Below are 22,804 nucleotides of genomic sequence, written 5' to 3' on the forward strand. Positions count from 1 at the left end.
CTATTACGAGATGGAGTGTTTATGACTATGATATGGACTTGTAACATGTCTAATTGGAAAATCTCTTCTAGATATCCCCAATGTCAATCACATCTCATTAATATGGAAATGGGAATAGAACAATGGTTTGGGAAAAGAACCCCAGCACAAGTTAGAAGTAAGAGGGGAGTGTTAGAAGGTATTTTGGGGGGGATTAGGAACAGTAGGAAGTCTGATTAACACTATGGACATACATACTCTTAAATCAGATCTGGAAAATATTGGAGGTAAAAAGGTAAAGATTCAGAAAAGTTTGAATCAAGTCCTTGAGAAGATGGTTTTGAACACTGCTGCTGTATTGGGATCTTCTGTATCACATCTACAAGATGCTACTTTAGCTTTAATAAAAAGTGAACAGGAATCTCAAGTGGCCAAAACATGTCTAGAAATTCAGATTGAATATTCCACCAATCTGAAAATGATTGCACAAGCATTACAAAGTGGAATTACACCTTTAGGACTAATGAGAAATTTGCCTACAGAATATAATTTTGTGTTAAATCCTACAGATTTGTGGGTAAATAAGTGGTTAGGATGTGACCAGGATATTTGTGTAGGAACATCACTGATTCCAGTGTCGGGAAGAGACGAAACCTTGGTTCCTATAACTGTTCTGGGAATTCCTGTTAGTCACACACAATTGTTATATTATCAGTTACAGGACACAGATTTTGCATTTGACGTAACAAACACTGAACAATTAGACATTTCTTCATGCTTATATGTTGTTTCTAAGGTAATGTGTCTACCTGGACAGTTTAAAGTCCTTTATCATTCATGTTTCCATAATCATACCTCATGTCCTGCCAGAGTGGAGAATGGACACACGATCCAGGACTCGGTGACACCAGTAAGCGCTAATAAGGTTTGTTAAAGTTATGTCAGAAAGAGAAGTTGTTTCCGCATTCTCCATCCTGTGTACATGCTGAAAGTCTGACAATAGGGTTATATTGTATTGGGGGAAATGTGAAAACTCTCAAAGAAGGGAGGAAGTGTTAATATAACATTAATAGGCTCAAGAAATCTAAAAATCCTTCCGATACAGGTCAATTTGTCCCAAATAAATACTTTCCTTGGGATATGTGGACAAATGAGATAAAAGACAAGGGTTTGTTACATTTATTAACAAAACAATGAAAAGAAGCTGAAATTGTATCCAGACATGAGCAAGGGAATGTAAATGATACTGAACATGAGTGGACGAGTATGTCAGGCTCATCTTGGGGGAGAAATGTAGGGAAATCAGTAACTAGTTGGTCACAGTCTTCAGCAGGAGATGGATTATCTAATCCGATTGTTATTATATTTATTGTGGTTCTGCCGTGTATAATATATCAAATAGTTATTATGTGTAAAATTAAGAACATTTATAAAAAGATAAAGACAGAAATGAAAAAGGAAGATGATATTTTGAGAGAAATGTTAAAAAGGAAAATATAATTCTCTAATCTAATTTTAGTCTTCGATATTCAGCTGACGTTCAGGACAGATGTTTATAGAAGGTTTTCAGAATAAAGAATGAATGTGATACGAATGGTGAGAGAAAGAGTTTAGGATTGATTATGATATTTCTCAAATCCTAATAAGGGGGGAATGTAAAATCTTAATAACAATAAAATATTATTATTGATCACTTACCGTATATACAGAGTACAATTAATGAGCCGGAGCTCTAGGTAGTGTGTGGTGGTGAGTTATTCTGGGGTCTCGGCTTACATCTGTTCTCTGTATGTCAGAGCTACAGGACACTTGTCAAGTTGAGGCTATAAGTGGACGACTAAAGTTACTTGTAACTAACAAACAATATATATATTTAGGGAATATGGAATGAGGTAATGTACAGAACCATTAGGCATATTCTGGAGGCTACTAGGTTCTGCTAATATGGTACGAGCTATGGACATAGCGGTAGATCACCATATGTGGTTAGGAGGTAGGAAAATAGTAACCAGTGTAAGTCTATGGCCGGCGTCACACTGGCATTTTAATCGGCCGAGTGCAATGCGATAAAAAATCGCTTTGCACTCGGACCAATGTTAACATATGGGGCAGCTCCCAGCAGTCGACTTTTTGTCTGCCGTTTTCTTCGGTCCGAGACAATCGCAGCATGCTGCGATTGTCTCGGACCGAGGAAAACTCTGGGCTCACTCGCACCCATATAAGCCTATGGGTGCGAGTGAGACAGCGCACACCACTCGGATATCATCTGAGTGCTGTACGCTATAAGCGGACCCCAGCAATGGAGGAGATGGAGAAATTCATTTCTCCGCCTCCTCCGCAGCTGTGCTCCGATCCTCCCTGTGTGAGAGAATCGGAGCACAGACGCATGACACTCGGCTCCTGCTCTGCTGCGAGCAGGAGCCGAGTGTCATTAGCATCTCGCATCGGATGCAATACGCTAGTGTGACCGCGGCCTATGGGTCAAAATCGTATATAAGGAAGACCCAGCTCCAGTATGGACCAGATCTCTCATTTCTGGGGAATCTCCACATGGACGACCACCTCACACCACAAGACCATGTGTAAGATCAATGCTTGCTTTCTCTTTATAATCTAATACTTCATTTTGTGTGCTATGAACTTATCATTTACTTTTTCTTCATTTTTGGAATCACTTTTTGAATGGACATTAACCAAGATTTGTTTTATCCACACAATTCAGTTTTGCTTTTCTTCTCTATCCTCACTGGATTAGACTTGAACAAGTAAGGAAGAGTTATTTTTTCTAACAGTAAAAAACCCCGAATCATGTTCTCTGGGGTCTCGGCTACCCCCGGCAACAGAGACCCCAGAGAAAATCCGACTCTGGGGGGCGCTATTCACTTTTTCCACAGCGCCGTTAATTAATGCTGTGGTTTAAGTACCCTTAGCTGCCGCCGTTAAAAGGCGTATCGGCGGTCATTAAGGGGTTAAATCTTCATAAATAAACTACATTCATATTCTAGAATACCCGATGTGTTAGAAGTGGGCCGCCATCTAGTGATATAAATATATATATACCTATTCTATGTGTATCTATCTATTCTATTGTAACCGGTCAGTGCGATATTACTGGACACCGCACTGAATTACCGGCTTTTCTAAGGACATTCTCGTCCGAGAATCGCAGCAATCTGCAGCATGTTGTCAGTTTTATCTCAGTCCGATTTTGGCTGAAAAACTTGCAAATGAGCCGTCACCTATTGAGTAACATTGGTCCCAGTGCAGTCCGATTTTATTATCAGATTGCACTCGTCCGTTTCTCACACAAATGAGTATGAGCCCTTAGCCGGACACTGGAAGGGGGTAAATAAGCGAGATTTGGGCATTTTAGCTCCCGGTGTGGAGGCGATAGCACAATCATATGCCGCCATATACTAGACGTCCGGTAACCGGTGATAATCCCCTCATGTGTGGGGTCTATTTGTCTCCAGAGAAATCACACGTTACATTCCACACAGAACATTGTGTAGAAAAGGCGGCGCGAGGTGATTGTGCCAGTAGTGAGGGCGAATAATGGCGGGAATGTCACTGACTGAGGAGAAGTCTCCATGTAGCGTCTTCACTGCGGATCACGTGACCCCTGACTCCTCCCCTGTGACCTCATCACAGGTCCTGTGCGCACAGAGCAGCCATATCTGTGGAGTGCGGCTCTGCAGGTGGAGGTATGTGGAGATTCCCCAGTACTGAGCGCAGCCGGGGACATTAACCCCTTCTGCACGGAGGAGACTCTTTATAAGAACCATAACGTTGTTGTTCTGTTTCCTGTAATAGATACATACGAGCCAACTATGGAGGACAGGAAGTGAGGAGCGGAGTGTTCTCCTAGTACAGGGCCCCTTTCTTGGCCCCACACAGTGTGATGCCCCCATTATGCCCTGTAAGCAGGGTTCTGCCCCACACCCAGCTGCCTCGGGCACTTTACCAGGAGCTGGTACCTCAGATTCTTCCCCGCACCCCTTTCCTTTGTTGGCGCCAAATCTGTTCTGCCTTTGGGGCTCCGGCCTTTATAATCTCAGTAACTGCGCCATCAAGGTCTCCTGACCAGGTGCACCCTCTAGACTCTTCCCTCCGGAAACCTCCCTCTTCCCATTGGTGTCACATGGTCCCGTCTGGACGGCAGATAGCAGTCTGTACAAATGCAGCACAGCCCTGAGGAGGCTTTTTTATGACTCTCCTTATTACACCCCTTATGTAATATATATGATGGCGCTCACACAGTATAATGTTTCCACAGTACTGGCATCTCTCGTAACAAAGGTATTTTCACACTACCGCCATACCCCCACACAGTATAATGTTCTTATAGTACCGCCATACCCCCACACAGTATAATGTTCTCATAGTACCGCTATACCCCCACACAGTATAATGTTCTCATAGTACCGCCATACCCCCCCACACAGTATAATGTTCTCATAGTACCGCCATACCCCCACACACAGTATAATGTTCTCATAGTACCGCCATTCCCCCACACACAGTATAATGTTCTCATAGTACCGCTAAACCCCCACACACAGTATAAAGTTCCCACAATAGTGGCTTCCCACAGACACAGGATTATGTTTCCACAGGACTGGCATCCCCCTCACACACAGTATAATGTCCCCACAGTACTGCCATCCCCCCACTTTCTAATGTTCCCACAATACTGCCCCCTACATGCACAATATGGTACCGTCCACCTCACTGACTACCTCCGACCACCGACAGTTAATTAATAAATACTCACTTAGCCTCATTCTTGGTGCAGATACTAATGACCCCAGGATCTATGAGATATTTACCATACGATAGTTGGATAGGCAGGAGGGTATCATCCAAAACGATAGTCCACTTGGTTGTTATGATGCCTATGAATTGACAGGGCTCAGTGGGGTGTGGTATTGTCACCTCCTTCCCATCACAATTTCAGCTAAAGGGCAAGTAGGAAGCGAGAGAGGTTAAGTGCCAGAATTAGTGCATCATAGGGTACCGTCTCACAGTGGCACTTTGGTCGTTACGATGGCACGATATGTGACGTTGCAGAGTTGTATGATTATCGCTCCAGCGTCGTAGAAGTGCGGTCACACGTTGCAATACACGGCGCTGGAGCGATAATTTCATGACGTATTTGCAATGTAGAAGCCGTTGTTTACTGTGCGCACATCGTATACAACCTGTGTCACACGATGCAATCATACCGCCACAGCGGGACACTTGACGACGAAAGAAAGTTTAAAACGATCTGCTACGACGTACGATTCTCAGTGGGGTCCCTGATCGCAGTAGCGTGTCAGACACTGCAATATCGTATGGATATCGCTGGAACGTCACGGATCGTGCCGTCGTAGCGACCAAAGTGCCACTGTGTGACAGTACCCTTAGAGATGTGCCTTTTCCGGGCGGCTGAGAGCTGATATTTTTAGCCTGGGGGCACAGTATTTATGGCCCCTTCCTAGGCTATTAATATCAAAGCGCAACTGTCTGCATAGCTTTGCTGGTTATTAAATATAGGGGCAAACTACGTCACATTTTTAGAGGAGTCCCCCATTTTTATAGCCAGTAAAGGCTAAGTATACAGTTGTGAGCTGATATTACTAGCCAGGGAAGCTCCATGGGTAATACCCCCTTTCCTAGGCTATAAACAAACTTCTGTGTGTTAATCAGAGCTGAGATCTAATGTGATAAAAGATTACAGTGCGGGGAAGACGGGAAACCTTCATATAGACGGCCGGTGGTGATGGTGTCAGTGACCGACTCTGGCCTAATATGTCTCTAGAGCCGTAGTAGAAGATGAAGATGTCGTCCTCATCATGAAGTAGTTATTTCTCATGTCGCGTGTAATGAATATCTCCTGCAGTATTGCTAATGCCGATTCCAGGGTCGGTAAATGAGACGAGAATTAGCGTTATGGAAGATGAGTCTATGAGAAACGTATTCAGCTGCCGACTCCGAGGAAGAAACTGCTTGTTGTCTGTGGCCTAAATATATAGGATTTATTAGTAGATGTAAAGAAGGAAACTAAATACTGTAAAATAATAAATCTCCTCATATGTTTCCCTTATTATCTCCAGTAATTGTATTATTACACAGGATTCTTATGATGTTACATCGGCTCATCTTCTCATTCAGGTCTCTACAATATCGGATCCTCTCAGTGAAGATCTTCTACAAAAGAAAATTTTCCTGATTTACCCATCAAAGATGGATATGGACAGAGACAAGATGGCGGAGAGGATATTACACCTCACCCTAGAGATCCTCTTCCGGCTTACTGGAGAGGTGAGAGATTCTGATGACGTCACATTACATCATTCTTATCTATGGGAATAACTGATGGACAGAACTGGAGAGGTGAGGACTCTGGAAATGTCTGTAGTGAGATTTATTAATGTGTCTCTCCATTACCAGGATTACACAGTGGTGAAGAAGACCTCTAGTGATCGCTGTCAGGACCCTGTGTCTGAGGGATGGGGAAGACACCTGAGCCCAATCACGGGGCCTCCACCTCACCCCCTGATCCATGAGGACATCAATGACCAGAAGATCCTAGAACTTATCTACAAGATGACTGAGCTGCTGACTGGAGAGGTGACACTGCTGGGAATGCTGGGACATTATACAGTAACACTATGAAGGGATCGGGGGGATGACGGTATCATCATTGTATGTGTCAGGTTCCTATAAGGTGTCAGGATGTCGCCATCTATTTCTCCATGGAGGAGTGGGAGTATTTAGAAGGACACAGAGATCTGTACAAGAACGTCATAATGGAGGTTCCCCAGCCCCTCACATCTCCAGGTAATAGACAGGACTAAATACACACGGCCTATAATTATCTGTATGTAAAGAATGAATTCACTCCCTGTATGAGTTTCCTTCAGATCTGTCCAGTAAGAGGACAACACCAGAGAGATGTCCCCGTCCTCTTCTTCCACAAGACTGTAACCAAGAAGATCCCAATGCTCCTCAGGACCATGAGGTAGATGGAGAGAAGGTGTCAGGAGATCTCCCTTAGGCCAATTTCACACTTCAGTTTATTTGCAATCCCGGAAAAACCAATACCAGAGATATCAGTGTCCGTGTGTGTAATACCTGCGGCACATGTGTGGCAACCGTGTGCTGCCTCAGTACCACACAGACGGCCGCCGGGGAAGAAGTGCTACTGTAAGCGCTGTTCCCCTGTGGCGGGTGCTGAAGACGGCTCTCATCGTTCTCCCCTGCTCTGCCAGCGATCGGCGTGAGCAGAAGAGAATGATGAGTTATATTAAAGTCTGAACGATGACAGCAGGTGGGGGCTTTTGGGACTCTTACTCCCATCATCCGACACTTGCTGCCGCTAATAACAGTGACACCAGGAGCGGATGATCGGGGTATTCCTCAGCCGTCGCCTGCAGTATAGCGAAATGAATGAATGAAAAATCTGGTGTGGGTTCCCCCAATTTTTTTTAACCAATCGGGCAAAACTCAGAGTTGAGGCTGGAACTCTCAGCTGTCAGCTTCAGCAAGGTTGGGTATCAAGAATAGATGGTGTGAAGATCTGAGGTTGTGGGTTATAAAAATCACCTAGGCAGGTCAACGATGCAACTAATATTTTTATTCCAAACATCCATGGTTGTACAACAAATCCAGGCAGATGGCCAACATACAATGTCCTCAGTCCACAAGTTCCCAATCTGAGATCGGTAGTCCCACTGGCTCCATACCAGGCGATGCCCACTGTCTCCCAACTTTTGGTTGGCCCACAGATTTTGTATCTCCAGCTGGTATAGTGTACAGTTACAGCCTATGTTCCTCTCCAGACGATGGATATCCTGACCGTAGCTCATGGATACCCCTCCAGCCAACAATCTGCAAAGCTCCACAGATCATCCATCCATTCCAGCTTGGATCGAAATCCATCGAAATCCCTCCAACAACTGCCTGATTCAACCCTATGTCTTTTTCTTCCACCCCCTTAAACATTTTCCTTTAGCTCACAGAACAAGGCATATTCCATCATCTGGGACTGTGAGACCTCCCGTGGTGATGGCTCCCCTGAGTCCTCTCTCCCCACCCACACAATGAGCCTAGGTTTGGGAGCACAATGGGAGCGAGACCTTGATACAAATGAGATTGATGGAGTCTGGCCTTAAGGTACCTTCACGCGAAGCGACGCTGCAGCGATAGCGACAACGATGCCGATCACTGCAGCGTCGCTGTTGGTCGCTGGAGAGCTGTCACACAGACCGCTCTCCAGCGACCAACGATGCCGAGGTCCCCGGGTAACCAGGGTAAACATCGGGTTGCTAAGCGCAGGGCCGCGCTTAGTAACCCGATGTTTACCCTGGTTACCAGCGTAAAATGTTAAAAAAAAAAAACAGTACATACTTACATGCGTCCCCCGGCGTCCGCTTCCTGCACTGTGTGAGCGCCGGCAGTAGCAGGGCACAGCGGTGACGTCACCGCTGTGCTGTGCTTTCACTTTCACTTTGCGGCGCTCAGTCAGTGTGGGAAGCAGATGGCAGGGGAAGCATGTAAGTATGTACTGTTTTTTTTTTTTTTACATTTTACGCTGGTAACCAGGGTAAACATCGGGTTACTAAGCGCGGCCCTGCGCTTAGTAACCCGATGTTTACCCTGGTTACCAGTGTAAAATATCGCTGGTATCGTTGCTTTTGCTGTCAAACACAACGATACACAGCGATCGGACGACCAAATAAAGTTCTGAACTTTATTCAGCGACATCACAGCAGGATCCTGATCGCTGCTGCGTGTCAAACTAAACGATATCGCTAGCCAGGACACTGCAACGTCACGGATCGCTAGCGATATCATTACAAAGTCGTTTCGTGTGAAGGTACCTTTAGGGTACCGTCTCACAGTGGCACTTTTGTCGCTACGACGGCACGATCCGTGACGTTCCAGCGATATCCATACGATATCACTGTGTCTGACACGCAGCAGCAATCAGGGACCCCGCTGAGAATCGTACGTCGTAGCAGATCGTTTGGAACTTTCTTTCGTCGCTGGATCTCCCGCTGTCATCGCTGGATCGGTGTGTGTGACACTGATCCAGCGATGCGTTCGCTTGTAACCAGGGTAAACATCGGGTTACTAAGCGCAGGGCCGCGCTTAGTAACCCGATGTTTACCCTGGTTACCCGGGGACCTCGGCATCGTTGGTCGCTGGAAAGCTGTCTGTGTGAGAGCTCTCCAGCGACCACACAACGACTTACCAACGATCACGGCCAGGTCATATCACTGGTCGTGATTGTTGGTAAATCGTTTTGTGTAACGGTACTCTTAGGTTTACATAAACTCTAGCCTGCTCGTCTTCCTCTGCTGACTGCCACTGAATAGAAACATTGATTCCTGAGCATGAACAGATGAGCAAGAAAACCACTAATAAAACACAGCAAGCAAATTAACTATTAAATTACAATAATATTGATGTAACCGGTGGGCCGTGCTGGAAAAAGTCTTTATGTCTTAGAGCTGTGGACTCCGCTCTACGTCCATTTGTCTTATAGTCTTTAGTAAGCGGCCATATCCTCACACTGGGGTCCCCATGTTGTTATTTTTTTATATATTTTAATAAATAATAATAAAAAACGGCATCGGGTCCACTGCATTTTTTGCATCCAGCCTTACTAAAGCTGACAGCTGGGGGCTGGTATTCTCAGGCTGGTAAGGGGCCATGGATATTGACCCCCCCTGCCTAAAAATTGCAGCCCCCAGCTGCCCAGAAAAGGCACATCTATTAGATGCGCCAATTGTGGCACTTTGCCCGGGTCTTCCCACTTGCCCTGTAGTGGTGGCAAGTGAGGTTAATATTTGTGGGATTGATGTCACCTTTGTATTGTCAGGTGACATCAAGCCCACGGCTTAGTAATGGAGAGTAAGATACCTATCCATTACTAATCCTATAGTTATATGGTAAATAAAGACACAGCAAGAATAAAGTCTTTTAATTGAAAAAATGACACAGACTCCTTTATTAAGTTCAAAGTAAACCATGCGTACTGCATTGCCTAATTCCACCAAAGTCCTTGATCTCCTGTAATAAAAGTAAAATAAAAAAACAACAATCTACCATACCTGTCTGTCGTTCTGTCCCACGCTGTAATCCATGTCTGGGGGAGAAATAGTTTTCAACCTGAAAAGTGCCAAGATGCGACCGTCCCGGCTGAAAACTACTGGTGAATGAGCTGCTGCGAGCGCAGCCTCAGTGACCAGCGGTGACATCATCACTGGCATTTTCCCACTGTCCTGAGGTCACTGCTGATCAATGATGCTGCGCTCTTATCAGCTCATTCACCAGTGGTTCTCAGCCTGGGCAGTCGCATCTTGGCACCGTCCATGTTGAAAACTATTTCTCCCCCAGACATGGATTACGGCGTGGGACAGAGTGACACACAGGTATGGTGTATTGTTGTTTTGTTATTTTATTTTTAGTGCAGGAGATTGAGGGCTTCGGTGGAATTAGGCGAGGTCGTAAGTGTATGGTTTAATTGAGATTATTAAAGGAGTCTGTGTCATTTTTTTTTCCAATTAAAATACTTTATTCTTTGCTGTTTATTTACCATATAACTATAGGATTAGTAATGGATCGGTGTCTTACTCTCCATTACTAAGCCGTGGGCTTGATGTCACCTGACAATACAAAGATGAAATCAACCCCTCAAATATTACCACCGCTGCAGGGAAAGTGGGAAGAGCCGGGCAAAGCCCCAGAATTGGCGCATGTAATAGATGCGCCTTTTCTGGGCAGCTGCAGGCTGCTGTTTTTAGGTTGGGGGGCAATATCCATGACCCCTTACCAGCCTGAGAAAAAGGCTCAAGCCCCCTGTTACATAGGTTAGTGTCCTACCTACAAGGGGGACAGAGAGATCACGTGAGGACCTTGTGAGAGCCTTAAGGCAGCAAGGGACTACACCACCACGCTAGAAGGAAGGCTTCTAACTCCACCTGGTGAAGGGGAATCCCAACTCGCTTCCAAGCCGGCCGGATCCTACCTGTACCTGTGGTCTGGTGCCCTGGACTGTGGCTGCCTGAATTCATCACTAAACCAGGTAAAGAGACTGCAAACTTGTGTCCTCCGTTTCCTTGCTACACCACCCGCCATCTTTATCTATACACCGTAAGCCCTGGGGACCCAGCTTCATCTGTGGGAAGCCATACCGTCACTGCTGCCACAACATCTCCTCAGAGGACCCCTTTAAGCAGAGTCGGTCACCCTGACCGAATACCACAGGTGGCATCACGAGCACAAACTTTATTCAATGACCCTTTAAGGACATTCCCTTTTACTTGGGCGCCCAGGGCCATGGACCGGGTTGCTGCCATCGTGACATCCCCTTTAAGTACCAGACCCAGTACCGAGTACCCCACGGCCCTGGCGGGTGTTCCACACTCACGTGGCGGCACACAGAGGTGGGAAAAATGGGAACACTGTCGCTTTAAATCCTCGTTGGTTTATTGTAAGGCAGCATAAACCAACTTGTGGGGAAAAGAAACTTAGAATTTTTGGCTAAAACTGGAGCAAAATAACAAAAGAAAAAAAAAAACTGCAGCACAGTCCGTATGTTGCGGGTGGCACAGTCCGTATGTTGCGGGTGGCAGCCCGCTCTGGAGCAGGACAGGTTCAGTCTGTGCTCGACGAGCCACAAAGCCTCTGGAGTCCTCTCTCCAGGCTAGCTGAGCCCGGACTGCCTGTAGAGCTCGGATATTTCACCCCAATCCTGTAACTTCCCGTCATGTGATTGATCACATGATCATGTCCTCAGGCAGGTCCTGGCAGGTCTGCCATGGGAGATAAGGTGGACCTTCTCCCACCCGCTCTGTGAAGGTCCACAGAAAACCAGCTTCACAACACGTCGTGTGCTGGAGAGAAATGCTCTGGTTTCACACCACTGATGCCGTTAAGCGCAGTGACACATATCTCCCCTCTGTCACCTTACCAGTGACTGTCACAATGTGTAGACGCCGGTGAAGGTCTTGTGCTCAGTCTTGTTTTATCCACCAGTATTATATGTTTTATACTTGTGTAATGAGAACGGTGGAGATGGCAGGATTAGAGCTGATCATAGATGTGACTTCTCCATCTGTCGGTGACTTTTACAATATTTGTTTCAGGGTGAAGATCTGACCCATATTAATACTACAGAGACATATGTGAGGGGGGATGAGTGGTGTAAAGAGGAGATTCCCACATATGACTACCCAGGTGAGTAGTGACCACTAAATGCAGAGAAGTCACAGATTCTTCTCATCACCGGCTGTGGCTGCTTTATCGGTGGTGTAGTCCGGCCGTATTACCATGATCACCATTTTGCCTCTAGGCCACAACATTCTCCTCCACCCAAAACTGTTCTAATGAAGTGAAAGCCCTTTTCTATAGAACTTACCACCTGGTAGATCCACCTACCCCCTGGGTTTAGGAGACGCTGTTACCTGCCCAGATCTGTGAACTACAAAGCCAAATGACAGCGTACGTAGAATGTGCTGACAAGGTAGAAAAATATTATGATGAGAAAACGGAAGGTAATGATGCTGTTGGCTTCCGAAATCCCTGATGTGGGAAGAAGGAAAAAATCAGGGCTTTGGAAAGCGCTGCCAAGTGCTGAGCCATAAAGTTGGCTATCAAAACAAATGAACGTAAAAAAAACTTTTCATGTTAATATTCTACTCCTTTCCGATGTGCACCAGCTCCTTCCTCAGGCTTATACAAATGATACATTGTGGATGTTTTATATCCTCCAGAACGGCGTCACTGATCCAATTGCTTAATTCATTAATTACACCGCGCCTATGGTGCAGTTTTTTTGTATAGAAACCTTTCTTCGTATACAAAACAATACAAATAGATGTAAAATGCATATTGGCTGCACAATAAAATCCGTATAAAGAACAATATACGTACATGGAAAATCCTCCGGTTTAAGTGTGGATAGTTTAAAAATCCAATAGGATTCTCTATTCACAAGTCTTTGGGACCTATTAGACACACATTCTGATATGAGTCTTAACCCCTTAACGACCGCCGATACGCCTTTTAACGGCGGCAGTTAGGGGTACTTAAACCACAGCGCCATTCATTAACGGCGCTGTGGAAAAAGTGAATAGCGCCCCCCCAGAATCGGATTTTCTCTGGGGTCTCGGTTTCCGAGGGTAGCCGAGACCCCAGAGAACATGATTCGGGGGGGTTTTACCGACCCCCAGGTTGCGACCGCCAGTTATTAACCGTTAACCGGTGGCCGCAAAAAAACCCCCCAAAACCCGCAATTTCCCATTTAATTTCTCTGTCCTCCGATGTGATCGCACATCAGATGACAGAGAAATGGGGTCCCCGATACTCACCCGTCTCCCCCGATGCTCCTCGTGGTTCCCGATGGGCCCCGCCATCTTTTTCCGGGGGAAAAATGGCGGGTGCAGTGCGCCAGCTGGCACCCTGCAGATCTTTGAGGTCTCGGTTGCCAGGGGTAGCCGAGACCCCAAAGAACCTGATCGGGGTCGGATTTTACCGACCCCTGTTTTGTGATCGCCGGTAATTAACCGTTTACCGGCGAACGCAAGAAAAAAAGCTGCGTTTCATTCTCGTCCTCTGATGTGATCGCACATCAGAGGACAGAGAAATAGGGGAATTCAGGGACCCTATCATACTTACCGGTGTCCCTGTGTCCTCCTGCATCCCCTCCTGGCTGCCGGCTTCTTCCTTAGGGAAGAAAATGGGCACAGTGCGCCCGCCATGATGTGCCGGCCGGCAGAGGAAGATTCTTCCTCTTGTTTTATTTTAGTCACTGTGAGATCCTCTCACAGTGATCAAAGTAAAAAAATAGTAAATAACCCCCCCTTTATCACCCCCTTAGTTAGGAAAAAATGATAAAATAAAAAAATGTATGTATTTCTATTTATCAATTAGGGTTAGGGCTAGGGTTAGGGTTGGGGCTAAAGTTAGGGTTAGGGCTAAAGTTAGGGTTGGTGCTAAAGTTAGTGTTAGGGCTAGTTTTGGGGCTAAAGTTAGGGTTGGGGCTAAACTTAGGGTTAGGGTTGGGGCTAAAGTTAGGGTTAGAGTTGGGATTAGGGTTTGGATTAAGGTTAGGGTTGGTATTAAGGTTACGTTTGGGATTAGGGTTAGGTTTGGGATTAGGGTTAAGGTTGGGGTTAGGTTTGAGGTTAGGCTTGAGATTATGATTGGGGTATGTTGGGCTTAGGGATTTGATTAGGGTTGGGATTAGGGTTAGGGGTGTTTTGGCGTTAGGGTTGTGATTAGGGTTATGCCATCGGGTTAGGGGTGTTTTGGGGTGAGGGTTTTGATTAGGGTTATGGATTGGGTTGGGATTAGCGTTAGGGGTGTGTTGGGGTTATGGTTGGAGTTAGAATTGGGGGTTTTCCACTGTTTAGATACATCAGGGGGTCTCCAAACGCGACAGCCAATTTTGTGTTCAAAAAGTCAATTGGTGCTCCCTCCCTTCTGAGCTCTGCCATGCGCCCAAAACAGTGATTTACCCCCCATATGGGGTATCAGCATACTGAGGACTGATTGGACAACAACTTTTGGGGTCCAGTTTCTCCTGTTACCCTTGCGAAAATAAAAAATTGGGGGCTAAAAAATCATTTTTGTGGGGAAAAAAAATATTTTTTATTTTCATGGCTCTGCGTCAAATTTCTGTGAAGTACTTGGGGGTTCAGACTGCTCACCACACATCTAGATAAGTTCCTTGGGGGGGTCTAGTTTCCAAAATAGGGTCACTTGTGGGGGTTTCTACTGTTTAGGTACATCAGTGGCTCTGAAAATGCAACATGACACCCGCAGACCATTCCATCAAAGTCTGCATTTTAAAACGTCACTACTTCCCTTCCGAGCCCTGATGTGCGCCCAAACAGTGGTTTACACCCACATATGAGGTATCAGCGTACTCAGGACAAATTGGACAACAAATTTTGGGGTCCAATTTCTCCAGTTATCCTTGGGAAAATAAAAAATTGGGGGATAAAGAAATCATTTTTGTGGAAAAAAAATAATATATATTTTACTCTGCATTATAAACTTCTGTAAAGCACTTGGGCGTTCAAAGTACTCACCACACATCTAGATAAGTTCCTTGGGGCAGGGCTGCCACTGGAAATTTCGGGGCCCCATACTGTCAAAATTTTCGGGGCTCCCTTGAGACTCCGCCCTGGCTCCACCCCAGCCCCGCCTCCACCCCTCGACTGTCCACAGTACCCCCACTCTCTCTCGGAAAAACTCCACTTCTCACCTATCACACATTAACAGTTCCCTGTTATGATCCTTTTAGTGGCAGAGGATCACAAATAGACCAGCAAGTGATTAAACGTAGGACAAGCTCTAGGGAGATGGTATCTGGACTGATCGCAAACCTGAACCTATCCAACACAACTAGAGGTAGCCGGTGAACGTGCCTAAAAAATTCCTAGACGTCTCGAGCCAGCCTGAGGAACTAGCTACCCCTAAAGAGAAAGAAAGACCTCGCTTGCCTCCAGAGAAATAATCCCCAAAGATATAGAAGCCCCCAACAAATATTAACGGTGAAGTAAGAGGAAGGCACACACATAGGGATGAAATCAGATTCAGCAAAAGAGGCCCACTAGTACTAGAAAGCAGAAAATAGAGCAGGGGTCTATGCAATCAATAAAAAACCCTTACAAAATATCCATCCTGAGATTTCAAGAACCCACGCACCAACTAACGGTTTGTGGGGAGAAACTCAGTCCACTAGAGCAACCAGCAAGCGAGGGAACCACATTTTAGCAAGCTGGACAAGAAAACATGATAAACACTGCAGATCAAAAAATGAGCAAACAAAACTTAGCTTGTCTTGGATGGACTGGGAGCAAGGTAGTCAGAAGGAATCTGAGTAGCACTGATTACATTGACAGCCGGCAACAAGTGAAAGTAAAACAGAGCTATATAGGCACCTCCCAGAGGATAACGAGACAACTGACCAGCAGGATAACAAATAAGGCCACCAGGGGGAGCCCAAAGCAAAAGTCAAACCATACCACCTGTGACCACAAGAGGGAGCCTGAAAACAGAGTTCACAACAGTACCCCCCCCCTTTAGGAGGGGTCACCGAACCCTCATGAACACCCCCAGGGCGATCAGGATGAGCCACATGGAAGGCACGAACCAAATCGGCCGCATGAACATCAGAGGAGACAACCCAGGAATTATCCTCCTGACCATAGCCCTTCCACTTAACCAAATACTGGAGCCTCCGTCTAGAAATACGAGAATCCAAGATCTTCTCCACCACGTATTCCAATTCTCCCTCAACCAGCACCGGGGCAGGAGGCTCAACCGGAGGAACCACAGGCACCACATACCTCCGCAACAACGAGCGATGGAACACATTATGAATAGCAAATGATGCCGGGAGTTCCAGACGAAATGACACAGGGCCAAGGACTTCCAGAATCTTATAAGGACCGATAAACCGAGGCTTGAACTTAGGAGAGGAGACCTTCATAGGAACGAAGCGAGAAGACAACCACACCAAGTCTCCAACGCGAAGTCGGGGACCCACACAGCGACGGCGGTTGGCAAAGAGCTGAGCCTTCTCTTGTGACAGCTTCAAATTGTCCACCACATGATTCCAAATCTGATGCAACCTATCCACCACAACATCCACTCCAGGACAGTCAGAAGGCTCCACCTGACCCGAGGAAAAACGAGGATGAAACCCCTAATTACAAAAAAAAGGAGAAACCAAAGTAGCAGAACTAGCCCGATTATTAAGGGCAAACTCGGCCAACGGCAAAAAAGTAACCCAGTCGTCCTGATCAGCAGAAACAAAACATCTTAAATAAGTCTCCAAGGTCTGATTAGTTCGCTCGGTTTGGCCATTCGTCTGAGGATGGAAGGCCGACGAAAAAGACAAATTAATGCCCATCTTAGCACAAAAGGTCTGCCAAAATCTAGACACAAACTGGGATCCTCTGTCAGAAACAATGTTGTCAGGAATCCCGTGCAAACGAACCACATTTTGAAAAAACAGTGGAACCAACTCGGAGGAGGAAGGCAACTTAGGCAAGGGCACCAAATGGACCATCTTAGAAAAACGATCACACACCACCCAGATGACAGACATTCTCTGAGAGACAGGGAGATCTGAAATAAAATCCATGGAAATGTGCGTCCAAGGCCTCTTCGGGACAGGCAAAGGTAACAGCAAACCACTGGCACGAGAACAGCAAGGCTTAGCCCGAGCACAAATTCCACAAGACTGCACAAAGGAACGCACATCCCGCGACAAGGAAGGCCACCAAAAAGACCTGGCCACCAAGTCTCTGGTACCAAATATTCCAGGATGGCCCGCCAACACCGAAGAATGAACCTTGGAGATGACTCTGTTGGTCCATCTATCCGGGACAAACAGTCTCTCCGGTGGACAGCGGTCAGGTCTATCCGCCTGAAACTCCTGCAGCACTCGTCGCAAATCTGGGGAGATGGCAGACAAAATCACCCCTTCTCTAAGGATACCAGCCGGCTCAGAATCTCCAGGGGAGTCAGGCACAAAACTCCTAGAAAGAGCATCAGCCTTCACATTCTTTGAACCAGGCAGGTACGAGACCACGAAATCAAAACGAGAGAAAAACAACGACCAACGAGCCTGTCTGGGATTCAGCCGCTTGGCCGACTCGAGATAGATCAAATTCTTGTGATCAGTCAAGACCACCACACGATGCTTAGCTCCCTCGAGCCAATGTCGCCACTCCTCAAATGCCCACTTCATAGCCAACAGCTCCCGATTACCGACATCATAATTCCGCTCGGCAGGCGAAAACTTCCTTGAAAAGAAAGCACATGGCTTCATCACAGAGCCATCGGAGCTTCTCTGCGACAAAACAGCCCCCGCTCCAATCTCGGAAGCATCAACCTCAACCTGGAAGGGAAGTGAGACATCTGGCTGACATAAGACCGGAGCCGAAGAAAACCGACACTTCAGCTCCCGAAAGGCCTCCACAGCCGCAGAAGACCAATTAGTCACATCAGAACCTTTCTTGGTCAAATCCGTCAAAGGCTTAACAACACCAGAAAAATTAGCTATGAAGCTACGGTAAAAATTAGCAAAACCCAAGAACTTCTGAAGACTCTTAACAGATGTAGGCTGCGTGCAGTCATGAATAGCCTGAACCTTGACTGGGTCCATCTCAATAGTAGAAGGAGAAAAAATGAAACCCAAAAAAGAAATCTTCTGGACTCCAAAAAGACATTTTGAGCCCTTCACAAATAAAGCATTGGCACGCAGGACCTGAAAGACCATCCTGACCTGCCTAACATGAGACTCCCAATCATCCGAAAAAAACAGAATATCATCCAGATACACAATCATAAACTTATCCAGATATTCACGGAAGATGTCGTGCATAAAGGACTGAAAGACTGAAGGAGCATTAGAAAGTCCAAAAGGCATCACCAAGTACTCAAAATGGCCTTCAGGCGTATTACATGCAGTTTTCCATTCATCACCCTGTTTTATACGCACCAGGTTATACGCACCACGAAGATCTATCTTGGTGAACCAACTAGACCCCCTAATGCGAGCAAACAAATCAGTTAACAATGGCAAAGGATACTGAAATTTGACCGTGATCTTATTCAAAAGGCGATAATCAATACAAGGTCTCAGGGAACCATCCTTCTTAGCCACAAAAAAGAATCCTGCACCAAGAGGCGATGAGGACGGGCGAATATGTCCCTTCTCCAAAGACTCCTTTATATAACTCCGCATGGCAGCATGCTCCGGCACTGATAAATTGAAAAGTCGTCCCTTAGGAAACTTACTACCAGGAATCAAATTTATAGCACAATCACAATCCCTATGAGGATGTAGAGAATTGAGTTTGGGCTCCTCAAATACATCCTGGTAGTCTGACAAAAACGTAGGGACTTCAGAAGGAGTGGACGAAGCAATTGACACCACAGGAGCGTCACCATGAATTCCCTGACAACCCCAACTTGACACAGACATTGCTTTCCAATCCAAGACTGGATTATGAGTCTGCAACCATGGTAAACCCAACACGACAACATCATGCAAATTATGCAGTACAAGAAAGCGAATCACCTCCTGATGAACAGGAGTCATGCACATGGTCACCTGTGTCCAGTACTGAGGTTTATTCGTAGCCAATGGTGTAGCATCAATTCCCCTTAGTGGAATAGGGAATTTTAAAGGCTCCAAATCAAAACCACAGGGCCTGGCAAATGACCAATCCATCAGACTCAGGGCAGCACCTGAATCTACAAAAGCATTAACCGGGTAAGATGACAGGGAACAAATCAGGGTAACAGACAAAATGAACTTAGGCTGTAAAGTACCAATGGTGACAGATTTATCAACCTTTTTTTTACGCTTAGAGCATGCTGAGATAACATGAGCTGAGTCACCACAGTAAAAGCACAACCCATTTTGCCGTCTATAATCTTGCCGTTCACTTCTGGTCAGAATTCTATCACATTGCATAGATTCAGGTGTCTGTTCAGAAGACACCGCCAAATGGTTCACAGGTTTGCGCTCCCGCAAACGCCGATCAATCTGAATGGCCAGAGTCATTGACTCATTCAGACCTGCAGGCGTAGGGAACCCCACCATGACATTCTTAATGGCTTCAGAAACACCTTCTCTGAAGTTTGCAGCCAGGACACACTCATTCCACTGAGTAAGCACCGACCATTTCCGAAATTTCTGGCAGTACACCTCTGCTTCATCTTGCCCCTGCGAGAGGGCCAATAACGCTTTTTCAGCCTGGTTCTCAAGATTAGGTTCCTCATAGAGCAATCCCAGGGCCAGAAAAAATGCATCCACACTGAGCAATGCAAGATCCCCTGGCGCCAATGCGAAGGCCCAATCTTGAGGGTCACCACGCAAAAAAGAAATGATTATTTTAACTTGCTGAACGGAATCACCAGAGGAACGAGGTTTCAAAGAAAGAAACAACTTACAATTGTTCTTAAAATTCAGGAACCTAGATCTATCTCCAGAAAACAACTCCGGAATAGGTATTCTAGGTTCAGACATAGGACTGTGAACAACAAAATCCTGAATACTTTGAACCCTAGCAGCAAGATGATCCAGACTGGAAGCCAAGCTCTGGACATCCATGTCAGCAGCTGAACTCAGAGCCACACCAAGATTAAGAGGAGGAGAGAAGCTAGCCACAGCAGCTAGACACACGGCAACAAAAAAAAAAAAAATTCTCAAGGCTTCGTTTCTCCTGCTTCTGCCATGCAATTAACACTTTGTAGGCCGGCTGTACTGTTATGATCCTTTTAGTGGCAGAGGATCACAAATAGACCAGCAAGTGATTAAACGTAGGACAAGCTCTAGGGGGATGGTAACTGGACTGATTGCAAACCTGAACCTATCCAACACAACTAGAGGTAGCCGGTGAACGTGCCTAAAAAATTCCTAGACGTCTCGAGCCAGCCTGAGGAACTAGCTACCCCTAAAGAGAAAGAAAGACCTTGCTTGCCTCCAGAGAAATAATCCCCAAAGATATAGAAGCCCCCAATAAATATTAACGGTGAAGTAAGAGGAAGGCACACACATAGGGATGAAATCAGATTCAGCAAAAGAGGCCCACTAGTACTAGAAAGCAGAAAATAGAGCAGGGGTCTATGCGATCAATAAAAAACCCTTACAAAATATCCATCCTGAGATTTCAAGAACCCACGCACCAACTAACGGTGTGTGGGGAGAAACTCAGTCCACTAGAGCAAGCAGCAAGCGAGGGAATCACATTTTAGCAAGCTGGACAAGAAAACATGATAAACACTGCAGATCAAAAAATGAGCAAACAAAACTTAGCTTGTCTTGGATGGACTGGGAGCAAGGTAGTCAGAAGGAATCTAAGTAGCACTGATTACATTGACAGCCGGCAACAAGTGAAAGTAAAACAGAGCTATATAGGCACCTCCCAGAGGATAACGAGACAACTGACCAGCAGGATAACAAATAAGGCCACCAGGGGGAGCCCAAAGCAAAAGTCAAACCATACCACCTGTGACCACAAGAGGGAGCCTGAAAACAGAGTTCACAACAGTTCCCATCACCAGATCCCACATATAACCGGCAGCTTTTGATTTGGCCAAAAGATTTTTTAAGCCGCCACCATAACACGATAGACACTTTTGGCCGGGCCCTACTCTACTGTAACCTATTAAATATTTGATAAAATATGCAATACAATTTAGGTATATTTGTATTTATTTTTCAATTTTTAAAATGACCAATAATATCACATACAAGGAACAAATACCACCGCACCGTGACCAGACACCATATTATTACCACATAGTGACCAAATAGCACATACAAGGGATAAATACCACCGCACCATGTCCAGACCACATATTACTACCAGTAACCGAATAATATCACATACAAGGAACAAATACCACCGCACCATGTCCAGGCCACATATTATAACCAGTGCCCGAATAATATCTTATACAAAGAACAAATACTACAACACCATGATCAGACACCATATTACCACCACAGTGATCGAATAATATCACATACAAGGAACAAATACCACCGCACCATGACCAGACCACATATTACCACCACTTGGTGACCAAATAGCACATACAAGGGTCAAATACCACAGCACCATTTCCAGACCACATATTACCACCACATAGTGACTGAATACTACAATACTGATCAGTAATAAAAATAACCACAATACTATCACCATATAGAGGTTATACAGTGATCACTGGTGGTATTATACACAGGAGCTCTGTATATAATGTATAGGTAATACAGTGATCACCGGTGACATTATACACAGGAGCTCTGTATATAGTATACAGTGTACACTCACCGGCCACTTTATTAGGTACACCATGCTAGTAACGGGTTGGACCCCCTTTTGCCTTCAGAACTGCCTCAATTCTTCGTGGCATAGATTCAACAAGGTGCTGGAAGCATTCCTCAGAGATTTTGGTCCATATTGACATGATGGCATCACACAGTTGCCGCAGATTTGTCGGCTGCACATCCCAAAGATGCTCCATACAAGGCAGGATGGATCCATGCTTTCATGTTGTTTACGCCAAATTCTGACCCTACCATCCGAATGTCGCAGCAGAAATCGAGACTCATCAGACCAAGCAACGTTTTTCCAATCTTCTACTGTCCAATTTTGATGAGCTTGTACAAGTGCTCCATCATTCAGCCCCCAGTGTGTCCAGCATTCAGCCCCCAGTGTGTCTAGCATTCAGCCCTGGGCTCCCCGGCTCGCTGCTCTCAATAATAATAATAAAAAAAAGTTCTTACCTGACCTCGCTCCTGCGGCGAAGGCGAAGCCCCTCCACTCAGCTGAAGCTCGCACTTGCCGGCAACTGACACTGACGTCAGATGCCGGCAACGTGCGCCTGCGGCTGACGTCAGCTGCCAGCCTCCGATTGGCTGGCGGCTGTTAACTATTGACGTTCGGGCGCAGACCCGCATGTCAATAGTGTTGCCGCAGCGCCGCTAAGGGCCCGGTTTAGCTTGCCGGTAGGGGCCCTGTGAGCAAATGAGACGGGGCCCGATGCGGGCCCCCTCTGCCCACCGGGCCCCATACGCTAGTCAGGGCAGTGATGCCCTGATGGCGGCCCTGCCTTGGGGGGGTCTAGTTTCCAAAATGGGGTCACTTGTGGGGGGTTTCTACTGTTTAGGTGCATCAGGGCCTCTGCAAACCCAATGTGACACCCGCAGACCATTCCATCAAAGTCTGCATTTTGCATGTGCCCAAACAGTGGTCCCCCCCACATATGAGGTATCGGCATACTCAGGATAAAT

General features: G+C 46.1%; 1 protein-coding gene across 1 annotated transcript in view; it reads left to right on the forward strand.

Moving 5' to 3' along the window:
* Positions 1-3,645: 3,645 nt before the first annotated feature.
* The window catches only part of LOC143766931 (uncharacterized), a 38,374-nt gene continuing 19,215 nt past the window's right edge, over positions 3,646-22,804 (forward strand). Inside the window, exons 1-6 of the mRNA XM_077254938.1 lie at positions 3,646-3,683; positions 6,136-6,285; positions 6,415-6,594; positions 6,681-6,804; positions 6,888-6,985; positions 12,120-12,210. Of these exons, the coding sequence (XP_077111053.1) occupies positions 6,208-6,285; positions 6,415-6,594; positions 6,681-6,804; positions 6,888-6,985; positions 12,120-12,210 (571 nt within the window). The 5' untranslated portion in view covers positions 3,646-3,683; positions 6,136-6,207. The remainder of the gene's footprint in view (positions 3,684-6,135; positions 6,286-6,414; positions 6,595-6,680; positions 6,805-6,887; positions 6,986-12,119; positions 12,211-22,804) is intronic.

This window comes from Ranitomeya variabilis, chromosome 4, assembly GCF_051348905.1.
Source record: "Ranitomeya variabilis isolate aRanVar5 chromosome 4, aRanVar5.hap1, whole genome shotgun sequence".
NCBI classification, from domain to species: Eukaryota; Metazoa; Chordata; class Amphibia; order Anura; family Dendrobatidae; genus Ranitomeya; species Ranitomeya variabilis.